The sequence below is a fragment of the Lepisosteus platostomus genome, chromosome 2, assembly GCF_059453375.1.
Source record: "Lepisosteus platostomus isolate fLepPlt1 chromosome 2, fLepPlt1.hap1, whole genome shotgun sequence".
In the NCBI taxonomy this organism is placed as follows: Eukaryota; Metazoa; Chordata; class Actinopteri; order Semionotiformes; family Lepisosteidae; genus Lepisosteus; species Lepisosteus platostomus.
Window position 1 is genome coordinate 29685848 of NC_142612.1, and position 27987 is coordinate 29713834.

At 36.2% G+C, this 27987-nt stretch overlaps 1 protein-coding gene across 2 annotated transcripts; it reads left to right on the forward strand.

The window, feature by feature from the left end:
- The first annotated feature begins 937 nt into the window (after window positions 1-937).
- Window positions 938-27320, forward strand: tm9sf2 (transmembrane 9 superfamily member 2). Of its 2 annotated transcripts, none has more exons than XM_088604394.1 (17): window positions 938-1287; window positions 3323-3390; window positions 7732-7825; window positions 8065-8192; window positions 12227-12356; window positions 13089-13213; window positions 13346-13457; window positions 14166-14245; window positions 14348-14456; window positions 15194-15326; window positions 15747-15866; window positions 20066-20123; window positions 22514-22673; window positions 23388-23539; window positions 23843-23954; window positions 24916-25087; window positions 27132-27320. In XM_088604394.1, exons 1-17 carry the CDS (start codon window positions 1126-1128, stop codon window positions 27197-27199), a joined length of 1983 nt encoding a protein of 660 aa, XP_088460520.1. In that variant the 5' UTR covers window positions 938-1125; the 3' UTR covers window positions 27200-27320. The 2 variants fall into 2 exon arrangements, with proteins under 2 accessions (XP_088460520.1, XP_088460528.1); XM_088604402.1 differs by having other exon boundaries at window positions 949-984.
- The last annotated feature ends 667 nt before the right edge of the window (window positions 27321-27987 follow it).

Genomic DNA, 27987 nt, shown 5'->3' on the forward strand with positions numbered 1-27987 from the left:
TTCAGCATGGAACAACCCATTTTTAAGGTTTGTTTCAGGATGAACCTGACAGCAATGGGCACATTGAGATGTAAACATTCCTTATTAGACTTGTTCGGCCTGATATAATACATACTCCCACTTTGTGTCTTTGTTTAGGTAATTACACATCTTGTTTTGCAAGACTACTGCTATTTTAAACCTTTCCAAACCATTCCATTATGTATAAGGTCCCTGCAAGGGGTATTCAAGTCTTCTACTGGAAACCTAATACTGCGTGCAGCTGCTTTGAAAAACAGGTTCTCTCTAGTGAGATGAAATTACAAAGTGCAAAGCAGTAAGAAAACCCAGTTATTCGGTCATAGCATGTAATACTAAATATAAACCTTATTTAAACAATATTTGCACTTATTACCCAGAGAGTCTGACTGGTGGGCACATATTGAGTCAGGCATACTGTCCATTGCTTGGAAAGGAACCATGGACAACTGCAAAAATTATGAAAAACCTCTAACCTCTGAAAACATACAGTATATGCTCAAAACAACCAAAGGGGAAAACTATTTTAAAATATCTTAGAGCACAAATTTAACTCTGTAAAGACAGAGTAAAGACGCCAAAATGGACACTTAGCAAACATAAGTGCCTGTCACTTGTTGTATTACTGTCGGACTAGGTACTTAAATGGACTCCAAAGGTCAACAAATGACAATAGATTAAATTAGCAAATTCCAGAGCGCAAACCTGTGGATTACTGGAGATAGACGTTAACAGAAAAAAACTATTCATGTAGCGGGTCATTAAAGGGTTAAGGGCTCACATAAATAATGACACATACAGATGAATGTTACAAAATATACTTTTCTTCATAAAATCTTCAATAATTATGTGCTGGAATTCTATTTCCTTGTAGTGCAAAGCCTTAGCCACCCCTTCTACCTTCCCACAGTCCTCCGCGGCAGAGAGCGACGGTCAGGCTGTGGGATGACGTGTCTGGATCTGAAAGTGGGTTATCGCCAGCTTCCCCCATGTCACCGTCCTGCGCAAGAACGTTGATTTATTCAGTGTGACAGATATACCTCATTTTTTACTTATGTAAATATTGTTTATTTTGACGTGATTTAGCTGACACTAAAAGAAAAGAAAATGTGTATCTTGTATAATAGCCCTCCAGTTGTGAGACTTCTCTTTCTTCTGCTGACTGGAAGCTTGCACATCGCTTCGAGTTTTTATCTTCCGGGTTTGGCTCCTGTCAGTTTCTGTGAAAAAGATCAAGCTGCGAAAGACCAAGAAACACCGGACTGCCGGGTAATTATCACCCAAATACACCAGGGCTTTTGTGTTACTTTTCTAAAACTATTGAGCGCGACGTAAACATTGCCTGAACTGCCTGTCTCGTTATGGGGCTACAACAGGAAGGCCCGAGAGACCAGTTATATTAATCCCACGATATAACATATCATTTGTGGGCTCCGCATCAAATTGCATGTTTGACATTGTTAGTAATCGGATGTTAACACGGCTATTGCACTGCTATTATTCCGATGTCTGCTACACATAGCTAATCCGCAATCCAGAATGAAATTCTGCACGTCAAAAGATATGTGTCAATCTTTAACAGACATTATTTACATTCATCACTTAAACGGATCCGGAGTGCTGCTAGTTACTGTAGCTAAGCTTTCACTGTAAATGATTTCATTTATTGCTTGTGAGCCACATAGGTCAGATCATGAAACGAATCATTCTGTAAGAGTAAATACCGAACGTGACACACACGCATAGGATCTAGTGTCTGTTCGCTTTATCCCACACAACTGCATGATGTAGCACTGCCTTAATTATATAACTCAAACGGATGGTTCTGGACAAGCAAAAGGTCATTTAAACGTCACCAGTCATATGCGGTTATGATACAGCTCACTGAGGTCACAAAATAATAAGTGGGTTGACAGTGACACCTGTGAGTTTAATAATGTCCCGCTGTATAGATCATAGTCTGATTTCATGCTCCATTAATTTTCTGCACGGAGTTAAATGTATTGTTTCGATGCATCTGCAAAAGAATGGACAATCCTGTTTAGTTCTGCAGAGCCTGTGTATCCCCAATGACAAAAAATCCAATTTTTTTCCTTACACTGCCAAATTGTGTTATTAAATGTAATATCCTCTAGATCTAGCTAATGGAACTTCATATATTATTACTAAATCACTATCATGAATAACAGGATCTGGGACAGAAATGGGGCTTTTGTTTGCATTTCAGATGCCAGAGTTTTAAGTAAGTGCTTCAAATCATACAATGTTATGTAGCAGGTCATATATAACCTTCTTTATGAATAGCAAGCTATGATCCATAAAAAATAATAGTTAATTGTTTGGTCAGACAAAACAATCGCTGCTGCTGTACACTCATAATGGTAAGTCTTTGCTTTGCCTTATTATAAGTAGAAGTTCCAATAGCACATCACACCATAACACAACACAACACAGAAGTCTTCTCATTACCTATCTTAATGTTTGCGTTATATAAATATAAAAAATATAACTTTTTTATATTTAATTTGTCCCCATATTACATTGCTATTTTAAATATGTTTGCAATGCCGTATGCAGATGATGGTTTATTTAACAGTTAAACCATCAAATATCATGTGGTTTGTGAACATTATCAATGTATTCTAAAAACTTTAGCTCTGTAGTCAAATCGTACAGATTTTTTGTATTAATATTAAGAATACAAGAGCAGACTCTTTAGTCTTTATCCGAGTGTTTTACATTATCTTTCTTTTCAATCAGTCAATGAAAATGAAAAACAAAATCTCTCTGGAGTTTGATGAGTGTAATGTTAAGTTTTCCCTTTTTTAACAACAGCCCCAGTTGTACGTTATGTTTTCAGGTTTTTTCGTCATATGTACTTGAATACAATGAAAACTTGCCTGTTACCTCACATAACAAATGATACAACAAACGACAAATTGTTGGATACAAGAACATAAGACAATAGCATGTGTGCCAACAACGTAGTGGAATACAATAGTAGCAAGTAGCAGCAGTATACGTGAGTTTACTATGGAATACAGTAGCAGCAGTATATGAGTGACTTATGTGAGTTCAGTGCAAAAGCAGTGGGGTGTAAACTGGGGGAAGAAGTTTAGAGAATGCTGATACTTTAAAATAACTGCTTTGTTACAGGCCTATGATTTCTGTCAAATGTTGCATTTCTAATTGGATCGGGTTAATAGTCTTAACATGTCGTAGTATTCATAGATGTAAATCTTCTTTAAAATGTCTTAATAACATTTAATTGCTTTATTCTGAATGTTATTGTTTGTCTTCCTAGTCTGAAATCGAGCTGTTTGTGAACAGATTGGATTCTGTGGAGTCTGTCCTGCCTTACGAATACACAGCGTGAGTTACAACTAACATACTGTTTTTTTTTCTTTAGTTTCTAAGTAAATGCAAAGAGCTCTAACTTTTCTGTCATGACAAGAAACAATGTAAAGAAACAAAAATACCTGTTTTGCAGACCAAGTACTTAGGAAGCACATGCAGAGATAAGGAGAGGTTTCAAGTCTTAAAACCTATACCTTAATGGAGTAGTGTGGTGCATACCGTAAATGTACCATCTGTGATTTTTCTAATTTCTTACTGAAGTGCTTCCTTGTGAGTTTTCAATAATTACCTTGGTTAGCTTGTATCTGATTATACAGGTCAAATACATACAATAATGTGTTTAAGCATATTTTGGCCTGGTATCGAAGCAGTGTTAACATTCATTTTATCAACTTCTTGAGTCAGATGTACAACATTATAAAGCCAAGTTTACCAACGTAAGATAAAAAGAGGCTCCATGTATAAAGCTGTTTGCAAACAATGCAATGCTTCACCAGAGTTAATGTGCAATAGATAGTGCAGTCTAAAACTAGAGGCAAAGAAATTAACATGCACTTTGAATTCAGGGAAGCAACAGGGAAGTTATTTATAATTAAAGCCAAATTATAAGTATAATTTACATGAAAAAACAAAATTATACATTATATACCAAGATGTGCAGTGCTGATGACAAATTGTAGGTGTCAAAGCAGACAAGGTGTAGGAATTTCAGGCATAATCTGAAAAGGTGGGCTTTATAAAAAAGCACTGAAAAGCACTGTCCACCGACAGTTATGTCCATCACACAGGTGTTGGACAAGAGAAAGCCCCATGACAGGAAAAGGAAACAGTAGTAGTAGCTGAATGAGCCTAATAGTAGCTGAATGAATGGAGATGATAATTCATCAATAATAATGGACAGGGCAGGAGATAGGAGAGGGCAAAGCGATTGAGAGATAGATAAGAACAGGAATCTCGAGCTAAGTGTATGTAGAGAGATGCTACCTGTGGAGAATCCATGTATAGGAGTCATATGGGATAAAAGAGACAGGGAGGGATACAGGGCAAGAGAAGAGATTTGGATGAGCTGGAGAAATAGAATTGCTGGAACAAGGAGGCTAATGCATATGGAAGTTGCAGCCACCATTTTTAGAACCAGTACCTAAAATAGGAGATGAGCATGGTAGGTTGTTGGGAAAAATCAAAGGATGTATTCTATAACTAGAGAGATGTAGCAGGAATGTGGCCGAGGGGAGATGTGCAGGGAATTAGAGAGGGAGGAGTCAAAAACCATGAGTGGGTTCTTGGCAGAATTAGAAGAGGGTGGTAGGATTAAGGGAACTAGATCGGAAGAAGATCGCAGAGCAACACACATTGAGAATAGCTGAGTTTGAGGTGATGTATTGAAATCTAGGATAAGGCAGCTGAGAGGATGTTAAATGGCTATGAGGAAATGAAAAGAGCTATAATAGGGTAGCTGGATCCTGGGAACTATTGTAGACAAAGTAAGGTGCTATCTGAGAAACAGAGCCAAGCCAGGGCAGCACCAAAAATTCCAAGGTTGAGTGGAGAAGGAGCAAGTGTGGTTGGCAGTATCAGATGCTGCTGGAAGGTTAAGAAGAATTAGAAAAGAGTGAAGCAGCGAATTAGAAGCTAGAGTGTAACATAATTTCTGTGAAATGCGCTGGATGGAGACCAGACTGTAATGGGTAAAGCAGGAAGTGTTTATTGAGTGAACTGGTTTGTTGACACTGAGCCACTAATTCAAGAGTTTTAGAGATTAGAAGTAAGGAGACAGGTGGGTGAGATTAGGAGAAAGCCTTTTGAGAATGGAATAGTTTTCACAAGGAAAACCAGTGTAATGTGTCATACAAAATATTAAAGTGGAGAGGCTGTTGTGAAAGACATGGTATGGGAGAAGGTGCAGTTGACTGTTGACCTGTGATTCTGGAGCTATTAGCAAATATCTGAGTTGGGCGGGGAGCTGAAAGAAAAGAATGAGGGACAAAGACAAATTGAGCAACAGAAGGAAGGAAGTTAGTAAGCGTTTACTTTGTTAGGGTAGAGAAAGGTGGTGAAGGAATGACAGAAGAAAATGGTGGGGCGAAGGAAGATGGAGGGGTGGGAGAAGTTAGAGAAATAAAGGTGGTGGGCATCATCAGAGAAAAACTGATGGAGCAAAGGCAAGATCAGGTGCAACGGGAGAAAAGTCTACAACTTAGTTCTAAATTCAGTAGCATTTTTTGAGTTTCTCCCTTTTTCTCTCACTTGACCATGGTGTTTTTCATTCTGAGTGAAGAGGACAAGAGAAGCAGGTTTGAGATAGACTGGAATAAATAGACTGATGTGTGTGAACAGTAAAGGAAGATACAGTATAGAGCCTACAGAACTAGTTAAGAGCTAAGAGATTGAGTTGATGGATAGCGTTGAGCAGGTAGGAGAAGAAAGCAAATATGTAGAGCAAAAGGGAGCTGATAACTTAGGGCAACAGTAAATAATAATAATAATAATAATAATAATAAGGGAATGTAGTGAGGTTATTGAGAGGGAGGAAGGAGAGCAATTCCTGGAGAAGATGAGGTCCTACTGTCATTCCAGCCCTGTGAGTGGGAGATGAGAGAGGAAACCAGCAGAATGGTTATCGTTGTGAGTGTTGATAAAGACTCAGGAGGTAATAGGAATGGAAGTAAGAAATGAAATCAATCTCTTCTAGAGAAAAAGCAAATGGGTGGACCCTGCAGGTGCCCTTTCAAAACAATGGGGACATGTACACAAGGGAGATTTGCGTTTTTGTGTCAGATTGAGGGAAGTGGTAGAGATTTTGAAAAATAAAGTTGTTGCAAAAGCAGGCCATCAGGAACCTGTCTTCTTGCACTGCAGCATCATGGGGCATTCCTTGTTTTGTGAAATCACAATTAACTGTGAAACAAAACAATTAAGGCCCTCATATTCAAAGCCATTGACAAAATATTAAATGCTTTTTTGCCATGAGCCTTAGACTGAAATAAAAACAAACCCACCTGTCAGTCACAAATTCCACATATGGTGCTTCATCCCAGCTTTCTGCTGGGTCGATGTAAAAACTGTGTGCAAACAGAATGGTGATATCTAGTGATGGAACTGGATGAAGGTAGAGCTGGGCGATAATTCGATAAGGATAATTATCGCGATATAATTTTTCTCGATATAATTTTAACAAAAGTTAGATAAATGTTTGCTATATGTTTATGCTTTTCGCATGATGTGCGCATGCGCACAAAATACTGCGCGAGGGCGGGTGCGTATTGCAGACCGTGCAGCTAACAGATTTGTTTAATGTTTCTGCTGTTTGGAAAGTGTTGTGTTCTTAAAATAAATAGTTGTTTAATTTACCAATTAACTGTCTGGTTTCTTCAACTTTCACTCAGGAGAAAAAATCTGCCTTTAAACTTGAAAGAAATACTGATTAGACATTTATCGCGATAATTATCGATATCGACTGATATGAACATTTTTATTGTGATAATGTCTTTGGCCATATCGCCCAGCCCTATATGAAGGTATGATTTAATCCAGATATATGGATATCATCTAATGAATCTTGTAAGATTATTCCTATTTCATTACTATTGTATTCTCAGTCTACACACAGCATCTATATTTTTAGTTAGGGCAGGCTGTATATAAAACGTACATTAATATTTACTTCAGTTTTTTTGTATAGATTGCCAGGGCACAAAGCCAAGAGTAATTATCCTGCATCCGATTCGAATTTTACATCTCGCAACAGTTTCAGAGGTATCCTCTGCCTCCTTGACAAAAACATCCTTCCACAAACTGGCAGCTGGATTGACTTATATCTTTTTTTAACACGTCTCTGTTGTGAATTGAAATTCATGAAATTCAAGTTTGTCTTCTTGTATAACATAAAGGGTCCCACTTAAAAACAAAATTGGATGTTTCAAGGTCACATGCATGGAATCCTGCTAGAACACCATGTTATGTACTAGATAATGGCCCATTGATGGGTACATGACAGAAAAGGTTTTGGAAAATTCAAAGTGACGACCCAGCGTGAATCACGCATCTAAGTCACTTCACAGAAATTTGACCTTTTTCTGTTTGTTAAAAAGGGAAAAGGGAGGAGGGGGGTCACTGATTTGGAAGGAATATATATAGTAAATGGTACAAAAAAACTCCCAGAAGGCATATCAGGCTAAAAGAATCATGATTACCTAAATAAAGAGTGACTGTTTTTTGTATGTTTGTACCCATGAGGTAAACCAAGAGTGGCTGGTGTTGTAAATATCCAAAATGTACTGTCTTCTTAAAACATTCACTTTTGAATCTTTGAAACTCTTTGACTACACATGTAAATCCTTTCTTTTTTATGCATAGGTTTGATTTCTGCTCTATAGAGACTGAAAAACGGCCTTCTGAGAATTTAGGCCAAGTTTTGTTTGGAGAGAGAATCGAACCATCCCCATATAAGGTGTGTATTAATGTGGAAGAGATGAATCAAAACTTCTGTTTAACATTCTCATATCTCTTTTCACTCATTATTAAATAATTGCTTTTCATATTTCTATACATTGTAATATAAATACTATAGAATGTTGCAAGTTACCATGTTGATGTTATTTGTTGTGGATCAAAATCCAAAAGATTTTGATTCCGTTCAAAAGACATATTTATATCTTTTAAATAACCATTTGCTTTGTCCCTTTGCAGTTTCACTTTAAGAAGAATGAAGAATGTAAACATGTATGTACTAAAACTTATGACACAAAGAAACAAGAAGATAAGCAAAAACTGGAATTCTTGAAGAAAGGGATGCTTCTGAATTATCAGCATCATTGGTGAGTTGTGTCAAGAAGAGAAGCCTTCCTGAGTGGTATTTCATTAACATGTAGTGACCCAATCACAAAGTTAATTGATTCCATTGTTCGTGTTTATGTTTGGTTGTTAGGAACATGCAGTTTACATATAGCTAAAAAAAATCATATATAATTCATCGTGTAAACTTTATACTTCATAAAGTTTAATCATTTTTATACTTTGGTTTTAACAAAGTTGGCCTAGTGTTAAATGTCTAAATAAGGACCAAATAATCCCATGTTTGCCACTAGAGGGAGTTAGTGATGTTTAAAAAATATGCTTTATTTTATAAAAATTCAGAAATGATCAGGGTTCTCAGTGCAGATGTTTCTTCAACGTCTGTTTTGTTATAAGCTTTGCTTTTTTAAACAATTCAATTTCACCACATACTGACATAAACATACATGGAAAACCACATTTTACCGCTTGCTTCCTGGGATTTGCTGATTGTCATTTTGCGGTAATGATTTTTGCTTCATTTAATAATATTTATCTTATAAAGTGCCTTACAGGAAGCCATTCAAAAGTATTAAACATCAAAATCAGACACAAACAAAAGACTAAAAAAAGTGCTAGTGTGCATAGTTTTCAGACTGCTTATGATTTTAAATACATTTTTGGCTTTTCACTGGCCAGTTATCATCAGATGAATTTTGCCTCCTCTAGTTCAACATCAAACTTTTAAACTCTGGGATTCTTGTGCGTAACACAATCCAGCATCATGGGTGGTGACTGCAAATGGGGACTTAAATCCCACAGGACAACTTTAACTGATCAGCACTTGTGCTTAAAATGAGCATGTGTGTTGGAGCTGACGTGAAGTGTCATTGCGGACAAATTCATAGCGAGCCATTTCTTTTTAATGTGTGTGGAAACGGGAGATACTGCCCATGGCCCACAGTATGATCTTGGGGACAGACAAGAGACCCGCACCAATGGCTCAAAGACTGCATCTGTGTGTATAACTGGAGAAAGCTGTAAGGAAGCTATTCCTTGTAAGTTATAAGTTAGGTTTTAAAGTAAACTCTGAACACAACAGGAAGCCAGTGCCTGATTCAAAAACAGGACTAATATGGGCATCAGACTGGAAATTAGTTCAGATTCTAGCTGCTTCAACATGCTTCAGTTTGCAGTGCATACTGTATGTCATGCTTTGCTTATGTTAGGCATATGGTTTGAGACCTTCCTTCACTTCATATATATTTCACTTGAAGTGAAATACACAATTAAGTCTGGGTAGTCATTTACAGTACATTTTGTTTTGTAAAACCATGCAAGCCATCCACAGTTCTACAAAAAAAAATACTAACCTGTGAAGTTAATAGGTTGGAAACTTCTTCTGTGACAGAGATGATGGATTCATGGTCAGCTGTCTAGTCAGTTTAGGAGCTGTAACGATGCTGTGCCTTATTGGCCTTGAAGACAAGCTGTTCATTGCGTACAGATTACTGAAAGTCTTAGATTTAAAAACAACCCTATATTCTTCAAAGATACTTATTGCAGTTCTGCAGGTTTTTTTAGGTTTTAATTGTTTTAAGAATTAGTGTACTATGCCTTACATTAATATCATTTAATATAATGAGTGTTATAACAGTTAGTGTTCTGTTTGTTTTTTACGTAAATATAAATGCCAAGGCAAATCCCTTTCTTTTGGGTTTAACTGAGGGGGTGTAACTTTTCCTCTTGTCTTATTATTGTAAGTACTGTATTGTTTGCTGAACTTTACTTGCTCTTCTGGTTGTACAGTGGGATTTTTATATTCTCTAGAATAAGTCCATCTGTAAACTAGCTCTTCTGCTGTATGTTAGCATCAATGCCTTTAATCACTAGTTTAATGCCTTTAGTTTTGTGTTGCTGACCTGCTTTAAATGGTGGGACCTTGATTGCTGGATTATTTTCTGCACCTGATTCCAGAGTTAAAACAATATACAAAGAACTGACAGAAATGAGCTTGTATTCAGGTATGAATGTTTGGCCACACACTAGGAGCAAATGGCTTCCGTTGTGCTTTGAAGCGATCAGCGACTGCGCTGAAGTGGATTCCACAGGATCTAAATAAGTGAAGTTGATTCACAGCAGAGGTGTCCAATCATGGTCATGGAGAGCTGGTATGTCAATGGGTTCTCTTTCTAACTCATCTCAAAATGAGATATGCCAGCTAGTTACTGGCTTCTCCAAGCTCTTGAACCTCTGATGCTTTAGTGATGCTTTGGAAACTTGCACATATAGCACCCCCTGTAGGACCAAGATGGAGCACTGCTGGTTTACTGAAACTTGTGATCAGTCAACATTTACCTTCTGTACAAGTGCTCAACGTGCTTTATGTCCAGCTACTGACCAAGCCCCATGGAGGGATTGTGATGGTCAGTTCTGGATTTGTTTTTGAATCTCTAGTTTGGGGGAACATTATTACTCATAAAATAACTGCCCTTTTATGGGCTGGCGAGTCTTGACAAAATAAAGTATAGGTTCGCCAATGGAGAATCCTACTACATTTAGCAAAAATGGAAAAAACATCCTTGATGTGTTGAAGATTGCAGCTTCACGTTGTCCCACATCCCTACACAACCACGGCTTGAGATGGTGCACTAGCAGTCATGTGACCATTTAAACCCCAGAGAAACTTTATTATGTTAAGACACTGTGTAGTATTTCTTCGGGCATTGTATTCACTTATTTATGTGTTTGTTTATATGGTGACTTCTTCTCCAAAGCGGTTTTTCTTTTCTGAAAAACAGTGCCCTAAAATTGTGTCCCGATGAAGTGAAATTCCTGTGTGGTAAATTGTACGGTTGTGCAAGATTGACACTGTCTGTCGGGATGGTATCTCAACTTTGCCTTGAGATAAAGCAGGTCTCCAGATCTCAATTGCGCACAGCAGGGGGATGAGTGGTTGTCTCCTAGGGAAGCCGGTGCCAGCTGGCTTCCCACAGATTAGCTGAGTGCTGGCTGCTGGCCCCGGGAGCAGTCATTGATAGGAACTGGCTGTCTGAGAGCTTGCAGCTAACCAGTGACAAACAAGCAGTTGCTTACGAAATGGACTGCGTTTCCAAATAAAAAGAAAGCGAATGAAAGGATTTAAATTGATCTCAGATGTATTAATGCGTATAAGTAAGAAAATGCAGATATCTTTTAAGATTTGTGGAAGTTTAATTGGGTGTGTGTGATTTTCTTTTTTTTTTGTCTTTGCTCATTAGGAATTCTGTTCAAAATCTGTAGGACTTCTGATTTTCAGTGCTCACAGAGTCACATAGTTAGGAAAGGCAATAGGAATGGGATTGGACTTCCTGACAACTGAATTGTCAGCCAACAGAATTCTGTAAAAAAGACATCGGCTTCTGTGTCAGTTGTTTTCAGCTAGACCCAGCAAAGTTCAATTCTTGTGACTTTACGTTCACCTGCTCTTCAGAATTTATGGAAACAGTTCAACTGATCAGCAAAGGCCTGGGCTAAGGCATTCTTTCATAATACTTGAGGATGGCTGGATTCTTGTATTACTAGACTCAGTACTATTAACAGTTACATTGTTGGTCATACACAAAGAGTATAAATATAGAGTAAAGCCAAAATTTAGATGACAGTTGTATGGAATTTTCTGAGGAGCCGTGCCATAGCAAACATCACATTTTACAGAGCTGTGAACCTGTACAAAAAAACTATCAAGAACAAGTGTGAAAATCTCAGTAAAAAATTAAGTATTCCTGCTACGTTTAATGGCAGAGATGAGAAGATTAGTTCCAAATATATGCGTCTTCTGTTATATTTGCTGTGTATTATTTAAATGCAACTTTAATTAAGATGGATGACAATATCATTGTATTTTATTTGAGCTTTCTATTGTGAAATGCATTGTATCATTAAATTTTAAGTCCATTTAATTCTTCATGTCCAAAATACCAATATTGAAACCGACAGAAAAAAACAAGTAATTTCTCACATCTGTTTTTAAAGATGTTTCTGCTTGCAGTGGCCACTTTCAACAGTGAGACTAACACAACTTTTTTGATATTTGCAGGATTGTTGATAACATGCCTGTGACATGGTGTTATGATGTTGAAGACGGACAGAAATTTTGCAATCCTGGCTTTCCTATTGGATGTTATGTTAACAAAGAGGGTCTGCAAAAGGATGCTTGCGTTATTAATGTTAGTTCTGCAGTACATTCCTTATATTCTTATAGTAACATTCTGAAAATCATTGTTTTCATATTAGCAATTACTGGCTGTTTCCATCTGCTAGAGAACAGTTTACAACATAGATGATAAGCAGTCTTGTGCCAGATTACATATTTGTGGATTTAAAATATTCAAATCCTGTTTCGGTGTTTAAATGTTCTGTTCTCTTTTAATTATCTGACTAGGAATTTTTTTTTCTATTAGAACTTCCCATTTTTTTTCCTCATCAGTTTAATCTGGAATCTGCTTTTGTATTTTATATTTGATATCCCTTGGGAACACGGCAAACTTTATTAACACAGCTGAAGAAAGCGGAACACCTTTCTTTAAATGATAAAACTTGTGAATAAGCAGGCAAATAAAAGTTGAAAGAAATACAAATTCTTTGGAACTCATACTACAGTATATCTTTGGTTTCTGCTTTGGCAGAGAAATGGTAGGCTAAAGCACTAGTTTTGATGTTTCAATAATATTTATAGTTTAAAAACATGGTATATATCAAGTCTTCAGTCACACAATATATTTTTTTAACCAGTAAACATCCAACATTGCACGTCAGCTGGGCTGCAGTTATCCATCGTAGATCTGTGAAATTGTGTAAAAGCTGAAAGCGACCACATTTAAGATTGCTGTTCAATGTAATACTCTGCAATACTGCCATTATGTACTGTATTTTGTACTCATCTTTGCTTTGATTTGCAGGGGGAGTTTAATGAGAAGGACACGTTTTACATTTTCAACCATGTAGATATCAAAATATTTTACCATGTTGTTGAGAATGAAGCTGCAGGGGCAAGACTTGTTGCAGCAAAAATGGAACCGAAAAGGTAAAAATATACCTGGAAGAGTTTTTAAGCTGAACTGTTTACTTTTGTAAACTTGAATATTTTACAGTTAGATGCATCTTTTTTACAATCCGATTTAATGAGTGAATTAAATTATTTTTTGTTTTTTTTAAGCCATAAACACACCCATATTGACAATCCAGATTGTCCTGATATTCCTATGGACATAAGCAACACATTTTCTGGGGAGCTCAAAATCGCTTATACCTATTCTGTCAAGTTTTTGGTAAGTATTCTGTTATTAAAATGTTTCTTTGGTTAGTCAGATTATCCCTATCCCTGTTTGTAAAAGAAAGCATAATATGGGGTAATATTTACATTTCAACATAATACGGTATATGGCAGAACAAGAAAAAATTGTTCAACCATATTTTTGGCATTAAGTCAACTTTTCTACAGACTGATTACACCTTATTTACTGATTTTACTTCATCAAGACAAGATGCACTAATAAAATGGTTTTGTAGTTCAGAGATGAAGAAATATCACAATAGAGATGTGATATTATTTGTTTGTCTGAAGCAATTGTATACTTAGATCAGTCAGCAAATTATTTTTTTCAGCAGTAAATTGTATGTCCATTAGTTTTATCTTTTAATCTGTTGAGGATCCTCAGGATGTTAATTTGTTTCATTGTTAATGTTTCATTTTAAAAGTAATCTGTCACATGTAATAGTCAGTCTGTCAGAGCTGAACTTCTATATTAGGCATAATAATACTTTACTGTATTATTATGTCATGTTTCTTTTGATTTCAGAAGGACTTTTAAAAAATGTTCAAGGCAGAATATTATTGTAAAGGCACTAATAAAAAGGACAGTATTGTCAAGTATTACACTGGATAGAATTTAACGACTGATACTACCACATGAAAGTGAAACAGAATTTTACTGACACTTGTATATTACTGTATATCGTCACTCTTGTTTTTATAGGAAGACCCAAACATCCGATGGGCTTCGAGGTGGGATTATATCCTAGAGTCCATGCCACACACCAACATTCAATGGTTTAGGTACGACGCTACCTGTATTGTGAAAATACTTACATTTTTGCTGTCCTTAAATATATGCATTGCTTTGACCCTCTCCTCTTCTTTATTTCTCTTGCACAACAGCATCATGAATTCTCTCGTAATTGTGCTGTTTCTTTCTGGTATGGTGGCTATGATCATGCTTCGCACTCTACACAAAGATATTGCCAGATACAATCAGATGGACTCAGTTGTAAGTAAAACTGTATAATTATTTTTTTTGTTTGCTAATTAACATATTTAACATTTCTGCTCTCTGACACTTTAATACAGACCTAATAGGTGGAATGTCATGAACAAATACTTTTAATATACTATAATTTTGTTTGTACACTATGTTTGTTTAAAAGATTGCATTGTGTCTACTTTAAATTAAGGGTATCAATTCCCTGCTGAATGTAAATTAGATATTTTCATGTATTAATGGGATATATATGCCAGGTAGCAAATTATTTGTAGAATCACATTTACTTTTTTAAACCTTCTCTTAAGACTCAAGCCTTGAACCTACTGCATTCTTTGTGTAATTGGTTTCAGCTTATTTTTTATCATTACATGTGCGTATAATTTTATAAATGCTGGGATCTTGATCTGTCATGCTTGCATTTTCATTGATGTTTCAAAGGTTGAATCTTGAACCTTTTTTTAAGCCCCAGCAGATGTTAAGATTTTTTAGGTCATGTCAGTGCATCGACATGCTAGGATTAGAGTTTTGGTTGAGTTTTTTCTTATTGTTTTATTCACAGAAGATGGACTAATTATTTCAACAGTTCTTTCGCCGGCGAACAGGCTGACACTTGGCATTATTGGAGTGATCAGTCAGTGCTGTGCGAAATGGCTGTTACGAGAACTGCTTTAGTTGAAGTATATTAAACGTAATTGGTTACACACCCACAATGCTGCTTGGTAAACCTCTGTGCTGTTTTCCAGGAGGATGCTCAGGAGGAATTTGGTTGGAAACTTGTCCACGGGGATGTTTTCAGACCACCGAGGAAGGGAATGCTTCTCTCTGTTTTCCTTGGGTCTGGAACACAGATCTCCATCATGACTTTTGTCACTCTGTGTACGTAGACCAGTCCTTCGAGCTTTCTTTCTTCAGAGACTATGGGACATCTGTGGAAAAAAAGGGAGTTCACTGAAAAGCTTGGTTTAAAAAAAGAAAATTCTGGTTTTCATTTAGAATTCTTTGCCATGTTTGTAGTTTTATATCGTATATTAGACAGCAAATGAAATAGTTTTAATTGATAAGTTCTTAGAATTTTAATCTTAAACCATGGAACTCAGACAATTTGAAGTCTTCTTTTATACATTTCTTAAAATTGGTATTACTATTATGAATGTTTTTTTTATATTGATATTGATTCAGTAGTAAGTGTATATGCAGAATGATAGGCATACAAGTAATGGAGGTGTGCATTTGTTTTTCTATTCCCTTAAAGTGCATAATACTTTACACTGAAGTTCTTTTCCCCAATCCTCACAGTTTTTGCATGCCTGGGATTTTTATCACCTGCTAACAGAGGAGCCCTGATGACATGCGCTGTAGTGCTGTGGGTTCTGCTGGGAACTCCAGCAGGTTATGTTGCTGCCAGATTCTACAAGTGTAAGTTGAAGTTATGCATAGTGACAAGGACTCTGCTCATTACTCTAAATTATCATCAGCATCTGACAACTGTACAACTTGAGGCTTCTGCTGTATGCTGTGATGTCTTCTGATTCCATTCTGCTCTTAGCCACCCTACAGATCTCACTGAGCAGCTCGATTGGGTTAAGACCAATTCCCTTGATTGATTCTTCAGGCTTCATTTGTGATATCTGTTTCAGTCTGCTGTGTATTTTAACGTCTGTGTTGTGGCTTGAGAGAATGATTATTTCAGGGATTAATTATGTTCCATCACATTCATATGTTTTAGTGTCTTTAACACTTATCAGCCTTGGAGTTGCTTAAAGCCATGAAAATATCAAGCATATTATATACACTGTATTTATATATTGACTTTTTAAAATAGCAGATGTTCAAAATGACCACATTGTGTTTTACTTTTTAAAAAACACTTAGAGTGATTGGCTCTATTCTTTAAAAAAAAACCTGCAGATCCTTAAGTTTTTAATGTTTGCTTTTCTTTTTTGTAAATTTATTATATTTATTTTTCTTAAAAGATTCAACTATAGTAAAACCTCAGTTTAACTTCATTTCGGATTTAACGGGCAAAATTCCATCTATAAAATCAGAAATACAAATAAAAAAATAAAATACAGTAGGTAGTTTGGAGAACAGGTTTGGTTTATTCTTAAAATATGACAAGTAGAAGAGATAAAGATATAACTGAGTTGTAAAATACATTTAATGTAAAATATTGTGAAAGTACATTTGATTGCATCATGGTTTGACAATACGCTATGCACAAAAACATGCAAAAATAATTCAGTACAGTACACTAAAATGAGACAAATAGGTAAGATAAATAATACTGTAATAATAATAATGTTACAATAATAAATAATGTAATGTAAAATAATAAACATTAATATTGTACACTAAAGTGAGACAAATAGGTAAGACGTAATTTAACATGGTGAAAGTAACTATAACGTTTTAAAATTGAGGAATGTCAATGGAGTCCTATAGGGGTAGATCATTTGCTTACAGTTGGTGTCCTTTGGTTTTCATATGCTTTAGCAAATTTTAAACATGTTTATGACACATAAAAAAAAGAACTTGAATATTTACGATCAAAAGAAGAAAAATCTTCATGACTGTGTTAATTACAATTGTAAAATAAGTCAAAAGATCCCGAAAGTGTATATGTATAGTTTATTTGTATTTTTCATAATTATGTTTTTTAATATCTTATCATAATAGTGTTTTTTGGGCTGAATAAACGTCATTTGTGATATAACGATCATTCTGAAATAACGGACACCCCTTCTCCCCCTTAGTCTGTTTAACCAAGGGTATACTGTGTGTTGAATTATATCCCCTAAAAACAACTGCTTTCTTTTTTTCAGTATTTTAAATTCAAGTCTATTGTGCTTACCAGCTGTTCCTCAAACATCGGTTTGAATGGCTGTGCCAGTCTTAAAGCTGTGAAATTGACCAAACCGACATACTGTACCTTTAAGTTCTTTTAAGTCCAAAACTATCATAATTATTAAGAATAATTAACATATTGTTTAGAAGCTTTTAATTTGAAAATAATATCAAAATTAGCATTATTAAATGGCATTACAACCTTGTAGCCTAATTTCATTAGACCACAGAAGCTAAGTAAAGCTGTGCCTGATCATTTCTGGGATGAGAGACTGCTAAGGGAAAACCAGTTTACTGCTGTAAGTGATGCTGATGTAGGTTAGACACTTCTCTCTGGTCCAGAATTTCCAGTCCGATGCTACAGGATTATGACAGGGGATACTGGTATACTGTAGGTAGTGCCTTCTTATGGTTAAGACACTTAAACGAAGTCCTGACTTGTTATAGTCATCAAAGAATTCCCATGCTTTGTAAGTTGCTCTGGTTCTGCGTGAAATTTAGGGTGGGCCTTTGCACTGTATGGTCTAGCTCCAGATTTTCTTAAGGACTTACTGCATGCATACAGTCCAGCTCCTAGTCTTGAATCGGCTTATTCTGGCCTTCTTACTCAGCTGTAGGCTAAGTTTTACTCAAGGGCTGATAAAACCTCCAGTTGTCCAGCACCACATTTATAGAACTCATTGGTCAAATCATTTTAGTTTTTCATAACTTTATTAAATACATGTCTGTTTGGGGAGGCTTAACTAGTGAAGGTTGGTTCAAGTGTCATGGGTTCGAACTTGGGTCATCTCGGTAGCCACTTGTGACAGATTTCCCAGCGGAGCTCAGCCAGTTGAATGTAGGATGGAAACAACACCGTGACCCTGTAGCCTCCTCAGCGCTTGCCAATTTGGATTGCAGTCGATGAGAGATGTTCCTCTCCACAAACTAGCAGGAAATCTTCCTAGTAGTGGGCGGTGTTGCCTGTGATGTGTGAAAAGATGAATGGAAGGTGGGTGGGTCGGAGGAGTCCGACTACATTTACTCTTTCTCTCCTGTGTGCGGTCACAGGGTGTGTAACCGCAAACCGGGATGTGAAAAAACACACCATTGCCGGTTAGAAAATCAGGTGGGTGTAAAGGAAAAATGGCAGTTCTAAATCGTTCAAAGAGACCTCTGTTGTAAATAAAACATTTAATGTGTAATTTAGTTTTCTTGTTCATTTCACTATCAATTTGCTGTACTTATTTTTCACTTTCCTTTTGCTTCTGTACTGTCTTGAATGTGCTGTAGTACAGCACTGAGGGACAGCTTTGAGTCACTCATAACACTGAGTTTCTTGAAAAGTGCTCATAAATAAAATTGTATTACTATTGTGGCTGGTGTTTGGCTTCCACATTGGACCTTTCTAAATCTCTTCCTTTATTAAATTGCAGAGGCAGTTACTTTTTTACTCACATAGTGGGGCTGATGGCACATGATCACCCAAATGGGTGCAGCAATTCAGTGGATGATGAAGTGCAGTAGGTCCACTCATAATGTAGATGGAAGGTACTTTAGGATGGAAAGTACTATACGTATGCAGGTAATTAAAATCTTTCAGGTGCTGTACAGCAATAAAAGTCTGTTTTCAGGTTACTTTTCTTCCTTTCTTGAGCAAAAGCCTGTGTGGTGGAGTGTGGTTTCTAGGTATAATAAGGTTTCTTTGGTGGAGAACTGCAGGTAAGCAGTGTTATTGCTCAGACAAAAGTAGGATGCCTAGTTTTCCTTAAGCTCTGATCTGATTAAAAACAATCAACTGCTCACAATTCATTCGTCTTTGAAATATCATTTAGGCTCAAGATATTTAAAAATTGTTAAAAATACTGATCATTTTTAGAACTTAGTCAATTTAGTCAAGTTACAATGGCTTATGGCTGATAAGGCAAACCTATATTCTTTCAGTGTTTGGAAATGACTTGGTTTTAGAAACAAATACCTACAAGCTTGTGAAAACAAAAAATATGTTTAGGGAATATTTTGTGATGATGTACCGTGAAAATATATAAAAGTCTGAGCAAATGATTTAGATGTTTTGCACTGTTTTATTCTTTTCGAGCAGTGTTTTTTTTCTCCTTTTAAGCAGAAACACAGTCCTGTGGTGATCTTTTGAAAAGTAGCTTTTTAGCTTTATGCATGTGCAGAGAGAGAAATTCTGTTAATAATGAGGAACACCTGACAATGATTCAGTTAGATTTAATTGGTACCTGTGATGGGTCAGCTAATAAAACACTTCATGTTGCCTGCTCATATGTAGCTAACCTTGTTGTGATCAGGTTTTTGAAAATTCTGATCAGTCCGAGTTAAAGATAACTAAAAAACTAAAGGTAATTTCTTTCAAACTAATCTACATGAATAATAATGTTGTTACAGTAGTATGAAACACTAGAGGAGGTTTTGAATAAAGTGTTGATGCTTATAATATCTATATCATACTGCTAATTGTGTCTACGTCGACTAAGATAATTGTATAGCAATCTAACTTTCCGATTAATATTTACAAGTTTATGTACATAGCACTGCCATATAGGTAAATTATTTTTGTATTTAATCATTGCAGTCCAATAAATATTGCTTCAATGGAGAACTGTATCCATTTAGTTTTCAGTTAATATGAAAGGTGCAGTGCTCTTTCTGGAAACTTAAAGATAATTGACTTTCAAATCCCATGTGTTTGTCCGTTGACATTTTTGAAGGGCAAAATATTAAGTGTTTGGTGTATTTTTTTTAACGCCTTGTCATTTTTTAAACAGCCTTTGGTGGTGAAAAGTGGAAAACAAATGTTCTGCTGACAGCTTTCTTATGCCCAGGGTGAGTGAATATTTATATAAAAAAGGTGCTAAAATGTGGTGTTGTTTACCATGTACAGCATGATACCCAAAGAAGTCACTGATTTAAGTGATGAAGTGAATGTACAAATTGAGATAATACTGAAATTATCATATATACATGTTTATAAAGGAATAGGTTATTATAGGTTGTTTTGTTCTTTAAGGTGACATCAATGTTGTACTTTTTCTCAGAAGGAGCTGGTATTGTTTTGGGTTACCATATCTACTGTTAATATTTACAGCATTTACAGCTCCAGGAGGGCATGTAGTTATTAAAGTTAGAGGTAGGGCTTCCTAGTAACTCAGCTGTTAAAGGTGCTCACTCCCAGTGTCGATTAAGCTATGACATCCAGACATCTTGGCTTTAAGATGAGATTGTTGCTAGCCCACCGCGACTCAGATTCCCTTAGCAGCACCGTGGAAAGTGTTCTTGGGATTAGTCGATCATTGTTGTCTTGGCTTCCAGCAAAACAGCAACTTCTACAACTCCACAGGTGCCTGTACATTTGCAGTATCATCAGTGACTCTCTTCCAATTGGCACTGAACATATCGGCACCGAACCCCCCGAGAGGTTATAACATATCAGCAGATGAATGACTCAATGGTATTGTTGACTCAAGGTCCTCAAGTCGCCTGTCATCACTACCTCATTCTTACCTTGTAGATATCTGGGGCCATTACTTTGAGCTAAGATCTTTAAAGAGACAATTGGTGATTGCAGAATTGAGTGTGTATATAATAAAACATAGAAGCATCGGCTGTCCATTTCATGATGTAGTTCGTACACAGAAGCACAAAACACCCGAAGAAACGCAGCCAAAATGTTGTGTTTCTTTTTCAGCATGGAATAAACCTTTACTGGTTCCATTTCATAATGTGCACATAAAAATGTTTATTGAAGAAATGTAATCATTTGAACATCTCAATCAGTCAAATGTGCTAAGAATAAGGGGAAGATCCCACAAATAAAAAAATATGTATATGGTTTTGATATTTTTATATATGGTTAATGGAATAGGTTTCATTAGGGAGTTAAAAACCTAAAATCTCTAAGTTCTAAACAATTTAATTCATAAATACTGTACACTGATGCACAATGAAAATGGAACAGTCAGGTTTTACATCAATATCTCTTTGGACTAAAATTATACTTTTGGTATATCATTTTATTTCATTTTAATTAGAACTTAGGTTTGTTGTTTGATTAGTGTTATCACTAGGGATTATAAAATACCGAGCCTTGTGATTTGAATAATAAAAATACTAATTGCTCAGTATTTGGTAGATATGACCATGCCCCATGGAAGGTCACCTAGTTGCTTTTAGAATTCTTCAACACAGATTGTCTGTGAGACAAGTTGCCAAGCAAATGAGATGTTCTGCTCTAACAAACAGCAGACTAGTGCTGAAAAACCAGGAAATTGGTTCTGTGGAGGACGGAAGGACCTTGAAGGTAGAGGGTCACTACATTGGCCCAGGACCATAATATCTATCTGATCCATGTGTGAAACAGTTTGCTAACTGCAGTGATTACAACATGAGAAATTCCAGGAAGCAATTACTCACGCAACAGCAAAATGACTTTGGCTCACCATCTGCCTTAAAATAATCTTTATGCTGAAATTGTTCAGGGGTAACGTTGACATCTGAGAGATGCAAACACTCTTCTGTGAGTCAGGGAACAGTGTGAGATGGTAACATAGAGAGAAGTGGAGTGTTTTATTCAAAGCCAGGAACGTCCTTTTACACAAGGACACCATTGGTACTGACAGAGGGCAACATTACAGCTTGCTTATGCTTTGTCAGTGTCCTTGGACCAAGTTTTATTTTTTTCAGTAAAATAATCTGGAAGTGTCAATTTCAGAGCGGAACAATGCGAGACACACTGTGATAGGATTACAAAAGTGCTATTTGAAGAAAACAACATTCGGGTCTTTATAGGACCAGCTTTCTCTCCTAACCAATAGAATCTGTGCGCGCCCAAAATGCCCTTGTTATTAACAGGACACAAATGTTACCAACCGGTCACAGCAGATGCAGAAAGAGTGGTGAAACATGCCACTGTTATCTGACCAGAGGCTAATCAGACGTGTGTTAATGCTCCTGCAGGACTTGCCTGATAACTTCATAATGTTTTTGTTTTGATAGTGTCACGTTTCAACTTCAAGTGAGCTGTTGACATTTTCTGTGATTTTGTTTTAATATCTACAGTATGTTTTAAGTACGAGTTTAAATGAGTAAATCCCGAGGCTGGCACTTTTTGTGCATCAGTGTTTTTAATACAAGTTATAAAACGAGATAATCTCAGTTATAACTCAGTTAAATTGCTAATTATTTTGTAAGGATAATTGTGTAACTTTATCTTCTAGGATTGTGTTTGCTGATTTCTTTTTGATGAACTTGATCTTATGGGGAGAGGGCTCTTCAGCGGCCATACCATTTGGCACACTGGTTGCCATCTTGGCTTTGTGGTTCTGCATATCTGTGCCACTGACATTCATTGGTGCTTACTTTGGCTTTAAGAAGAATGTAAGTACCCAGTGGTGTGCTGTTAATAGCAGTGATAAAGATCCAGCTTTAGTGTGTTATTTAGTTCGCTGGTTATATTTCATGTATGAGATGGTCTATGTGTCTCCATAGCAAATAAGTACTATAGCTGCATCTCTGCTTGATGAAACTGTTTTTTTTTATTTATTCATTTTCACATGGGTATATCTTAACTGGTGGCTATTTTTCTCCGTTAATACTCATAGGTTTGGTATGGGTATTATCCAATTACTGATTGACCCAGCTACCACTGACTCAAACGTCATACCTGCATAAATAGAGGGAATAATAAAAAAAACATACATGCAATATCTAAAATTTATTTTTAACACCTGGAGCCCATTGCAAGAACTGAGAGGTTTCGTATATTCACGGGCCTAATACATTTGTGGCTGATTTAACCAGAATCTTGCAGGTACCCAGTTACCAACAGGGTTTTTCAAACCGCATCACACCCTGCAAAAAACAAGGTGCCCGGGAGTACCCAGCCACAGTTAGACAGTGACTTATCCTAAATTTCATCCAGCAGCCTCACGGATGAAAGACACATCCTTTATTCCAAATGGAGATATTAAAAATAGAACCAGTCTAAAGCCATTTTTTAATTCATCAAAACTCCAATGTCATGTATTTTCTTCCATAACTCCCTGTCAAAGTTTATTCATGGAATAAAAAAGTTTTGCTTATAAATTTTAGGCAATTGAGCATCCAGTGCGCACCAACCAGATTCCACGTCAAATTCCGGAACAGTCCTTTTACACTAAACCCCTCCCTGGAATCATCATGGGAGGAATTCTACCCTTTGGGTGTATTTTCATCCAGCTTTTCTTCATTCTCAACAGCATCTGGTGAGTGCAATGGTAGAATTTAAAAAATGTATATACTAAATCAATGGTGTGCTGATGCCGAAGGGGGTATAATTTATTTTCCTCACTGTAACAAATAGTGATTTCTGTGATTTGTCAGATGTCATTATTTGTTTAGGTTATGACTGATTTGTTAGTTCATTAACCACAGTATTGATTAGCCTGTCTTCTTAAAGTTTTTAAAGTAATGTTTTTCTGCTTTTATTATAGTCAGAGCACTTTTCTGATTTTTTTTTAATCATATCTTTTACATTGTATTCTGCACTTTTTAAATTTTACTTTCAGGTCCCATCAAATGTATTACATGTTTGGGTTTCTGTTCCTGGTCTTTATCATTCTGGTGATCACATGCTCTGAAGCCACAATCCTCTTGTGTTACTTCCACCTTTGTGCAGAGGTGAGCATTTGATGAAGGGCAGAAAAGCTTTGCATCATAATTCCTGTGAGGATCCTTCCTGTTGCCTGTATAGGGATGCAAGAAGTCAAGGTGCAATTCAGTGCAGGTTTGGATTACTGTAAATTAATCGGATGACCATCCAGAAACCAGATCAAACTCAGTCTAATTTGCTCTGAAACAGTCACTTTCAAGGCCTTTTTATAATCCAAGCACAGCCCTGGTCAACCTTTTGCGTTCCCATACATTCATGTTTAGGACAAAGAGATATATTTAAACACAGAATGCAAATGGGCTTACATGAGAGGCGAATATTTTACAAACCACCACAGAATGTCCAGCTATTAGAGAATGTTACATTATTTTAGCCATCGATAGACTATAGATTACTATACGTCATCTTTAGTTTATGAACAGGAATACCACCTGCTTTCTTAACATTTAGAAACTGTCTAACAGTTCATAGTAGTTCTGACAGTTGTATATTCTGTCACTGTGGGCTGGAAGGTATGGAAAAAGAATTTGGAATAACTACCTAACTGGTATTAGCTCTTTTCTTCAAAGTCCACTTCATACCTGGACCTGTTCCTATATATTTTGTCTTTGCAAAACAGAGTATATGGGGAAAGAAGGAAGAAATGAAAAGTCTAGCCCGTTTACATGCTAGTAGATAATTCATCTGAGGATCTCATCCAACCCTTTTTTACAAAAAGAAAGGTTTCAAATTTGACAGCATGGCTGGATAGCTTGTTCCAGGTCCCCAGATACACTGACGCAGTTTTTTCTTGCCTGGCAGTAACTCAGAACAGTTAATTTAGTTAAGAATGTTTTTTGTTGTTGTTGAGAGTTTTTGAACAGTTGTATTTTTTCTTTTTATAAACAGTATATTTAAGTTAAAGTAGAACTAATGTGTGTTGTGAGATTCACTGATTTTTTTAACAGAAATCTGTTTTTCCCTCTGCAGGATTACCACTGGCAGTGGCGATCTTTCCTGACCAGTGGGTTTACTGCATTGTACTTTCTAGTATATGCCGTGCATTACTTCTTTTCAAAGCTTCAAATTACAGGATTAGCAAGCACAATTTTGTACTTTGGATACACTATGATAATGGCTTTGATCTTTTTCCTTTTTACAGGTGAGTGTCTAGAACCTTTTTTTTAGTCATACTGGCACTCAATTGCTCAAGCAATTTTATCATGTGAATGCCTTTATTGTACCATTCCGTTTTTAAAGTATCCTTTGGTCTGCTCATTAATACAGTTAAATGAAGTGAGAAAGTAAAGAAATGAATCAAGTGAACAGGAAACAAAATGGGACCTGCTTCCTCTGATTTAGTTAATGTGCAGACCGCAGACATGCAGGGTCAGAGATGGTTGGGTCAGCAACTGTGCCAGCTCCTACCTACTTAAACCGTTTCTTCTACACACTCCACGCTGCTACAACTTAATTGGCTCCGACAGTCTTGGGTCTTGTGTTTGTACTTATATTGCTGTAGTAGAATGTGCTTCAAATTGACAGGTAGCACAGAACCGTTTTTGGAATGCTCCATTGGCAAATACACATACAATATTCATTTTATATGGAACTGAAAATTGGTTTTGAAGCTTTTAAAAGTCTAGAGTTTAGTGTATTTTCTTAAATGGAATATAATGTCTTGTTTATAGAAGTAATGCTCTGAGTGTCTTTGTTGAACTTGGAAGAAATGTTGGTCTTAACCCTTTTAATGCACCCCCGATTGTATCCTTTGTAGGTGTTAAGACGTGAATAAGTCTGTGCTTAGTTTTTGTTTTGTGAAAATGATCTTTTTTCGTGTACAAAAAAATAGTCCCTTTGTTTTTAACCTATTTTCATTGTAAACAAATTCAGGTCAATCCAAATGCCATGAAAGTTTTAAATCAAAGTAACATGCTTTGTTTAAGACAGAAGGATCAATCTAGGCTAAATGTATGTTTTTCTCTACTCCAATCAAAGTGGTTAATGCAGTAGTCTTACCTTAAACCCTTTAAAGTCAGGAACTCTTTATTAAAAATGAACAGAGGTAAAATAAGGGCTCAAGGACCTACACTAAACAGCCCATTAACATGTGTTTTGCTGACAAGATACCTTAGAAGCGGCCTCTATACTATAAAAGCACATATCTGAATTGTTGCTTAACCTATCCAGTGACCCTGCCACATGTAATCTCTGTCCTGCAGCAAAGATCCAGTATTGCACAATCCCTTAAAGGCACGATACACTGCCTGTCAAAAAGGGGCAGAGAATGAAAAGGGAAATCGGCGATTCTTGTATCAAAAAATACTTTGCCAGTGCTTACTCATCTGTTAAAAACAGAGTGATTTGGAAAGTTTGCATTGGAGGCTTCTTGACGGTGCCCTGCTGCTCTGTCAGTGCAGCACATGCTGTAGGCACTGGCATCCCTATTGCCTTCCAGGTCATTGGTCAGACTCAGCAGGGAAAGTGCCGTGAGCTTCATGACAAATCTCTGATTCACAGCTGGATCTGTAACAAGGTATCATAGTAAATGAGTCGGTAAAACATCACCGGTTTGAAGAGCGTGAAAAATTGTCATGATATCATTTGTAATTCCTGATCTGAATTACTGGTGGACAGGCCTAGTAATGAACGTTTGTTGCATTACTACACATTGGAGTGCAATGAGTGAAATCTTATTATATAAGAAGGCAATAATTAACCAATTTTGGCTTTGTGATTTTGGTTATAGATGTATCTTTCGACATAAGGTGTTCATGACATTCTGTCTTGCTTTCGATTTTTGATTAATTATTGATTACAATTAAAACGAATGATTTTTCTTATTCCGGTAGGTTTCTGGTGTTTGTTTCTTCATCAAATATTCAAGACTAAGATGGGTTTATTACAAATATTTGCTTATTGCAGGTTTCTTAAAAGGAATGGTGTTTCTTTAGATGGCTTTGCTTTTTTATCCTACAGGGTCTTGGTAGCATTGTGATTTTAATGCTGTCAACATTTTCCTTTTTTGTTTTATTTGGTGTGGGATGACTGCCCTGTAGAATTCTGTACTTTCAAATCAAAATGTGTGAAGGATACTCAATAGAGTGCCTACAAGACACTCATTTTGCAAAATAATTTAGAAATTTGTAACTACTTCATAATGTATCGATGTGCTAAAAATTGATTATTCATTTTTTCCCCACCAGGAACAATTGGATTCTTTGCCTGTTTTTGGTTTGTGACCAAAATCTACAGTGTGGTGAAAGTGGACTAAGATGACTAAAGTTGGCTCTGTTTTTCCAGCTTGGATTCTTCAGGAATGGTGTACATTTGACTGAAAGTCTTGGCATTGATGTGATTTAATAACAATCATAATAAAATCTAACATTTGTAAATTTGTTTCAAATGCTAATTGATTTCCATTCCTATATTACCTTAGAGGTACAAAACATTATGAGTTGAGTTGCATATGAAATGCCTTATCACTACAGTTAAGACAGAAAAAAAGAACTGGAGTTTGTAAATATTGCAATTACTTTATACTACCAGAATTTAACCACCCAGCAAACATTAGGCTTAAGCATTTAACATGCATACTGTAGGCACTGAAAAGTTGCAGTCCAATAAATATAACTGTAAATAACATTTTGTAATACTGAAGGAAAGATTAATCATGATATGTGCGTAAAAGTAAACTTAGATCTGTTAGTAACAAGAGTTTTTGATTTCTTTTTTTACCCTTGTTTTTGTGTGTTGAAATGGTGCAGTCTTTAAGTTGTTAATCTGTTGAGCTTTTTCGTTTAACTTATATATATGCCTTTACACTTTGTGCCTCTTCGATATTTTGATTTGTAAATTTATAGTAATAAATGGTGTACAAATGTTTGCATTGTGTAACTAGGGTCTTTTTTATTTTTTTAAGATGTTAGAATTGCATTTATATCTGCTTTTTAGTATACACATTTTTTTAAACAGAATAAGCAGTGATATTCGAATAACCTGTTCTACATCTGTTTTATTCAGTTGTATTTCCACAAATTGCTTGTTGTGCATTCTGTATAG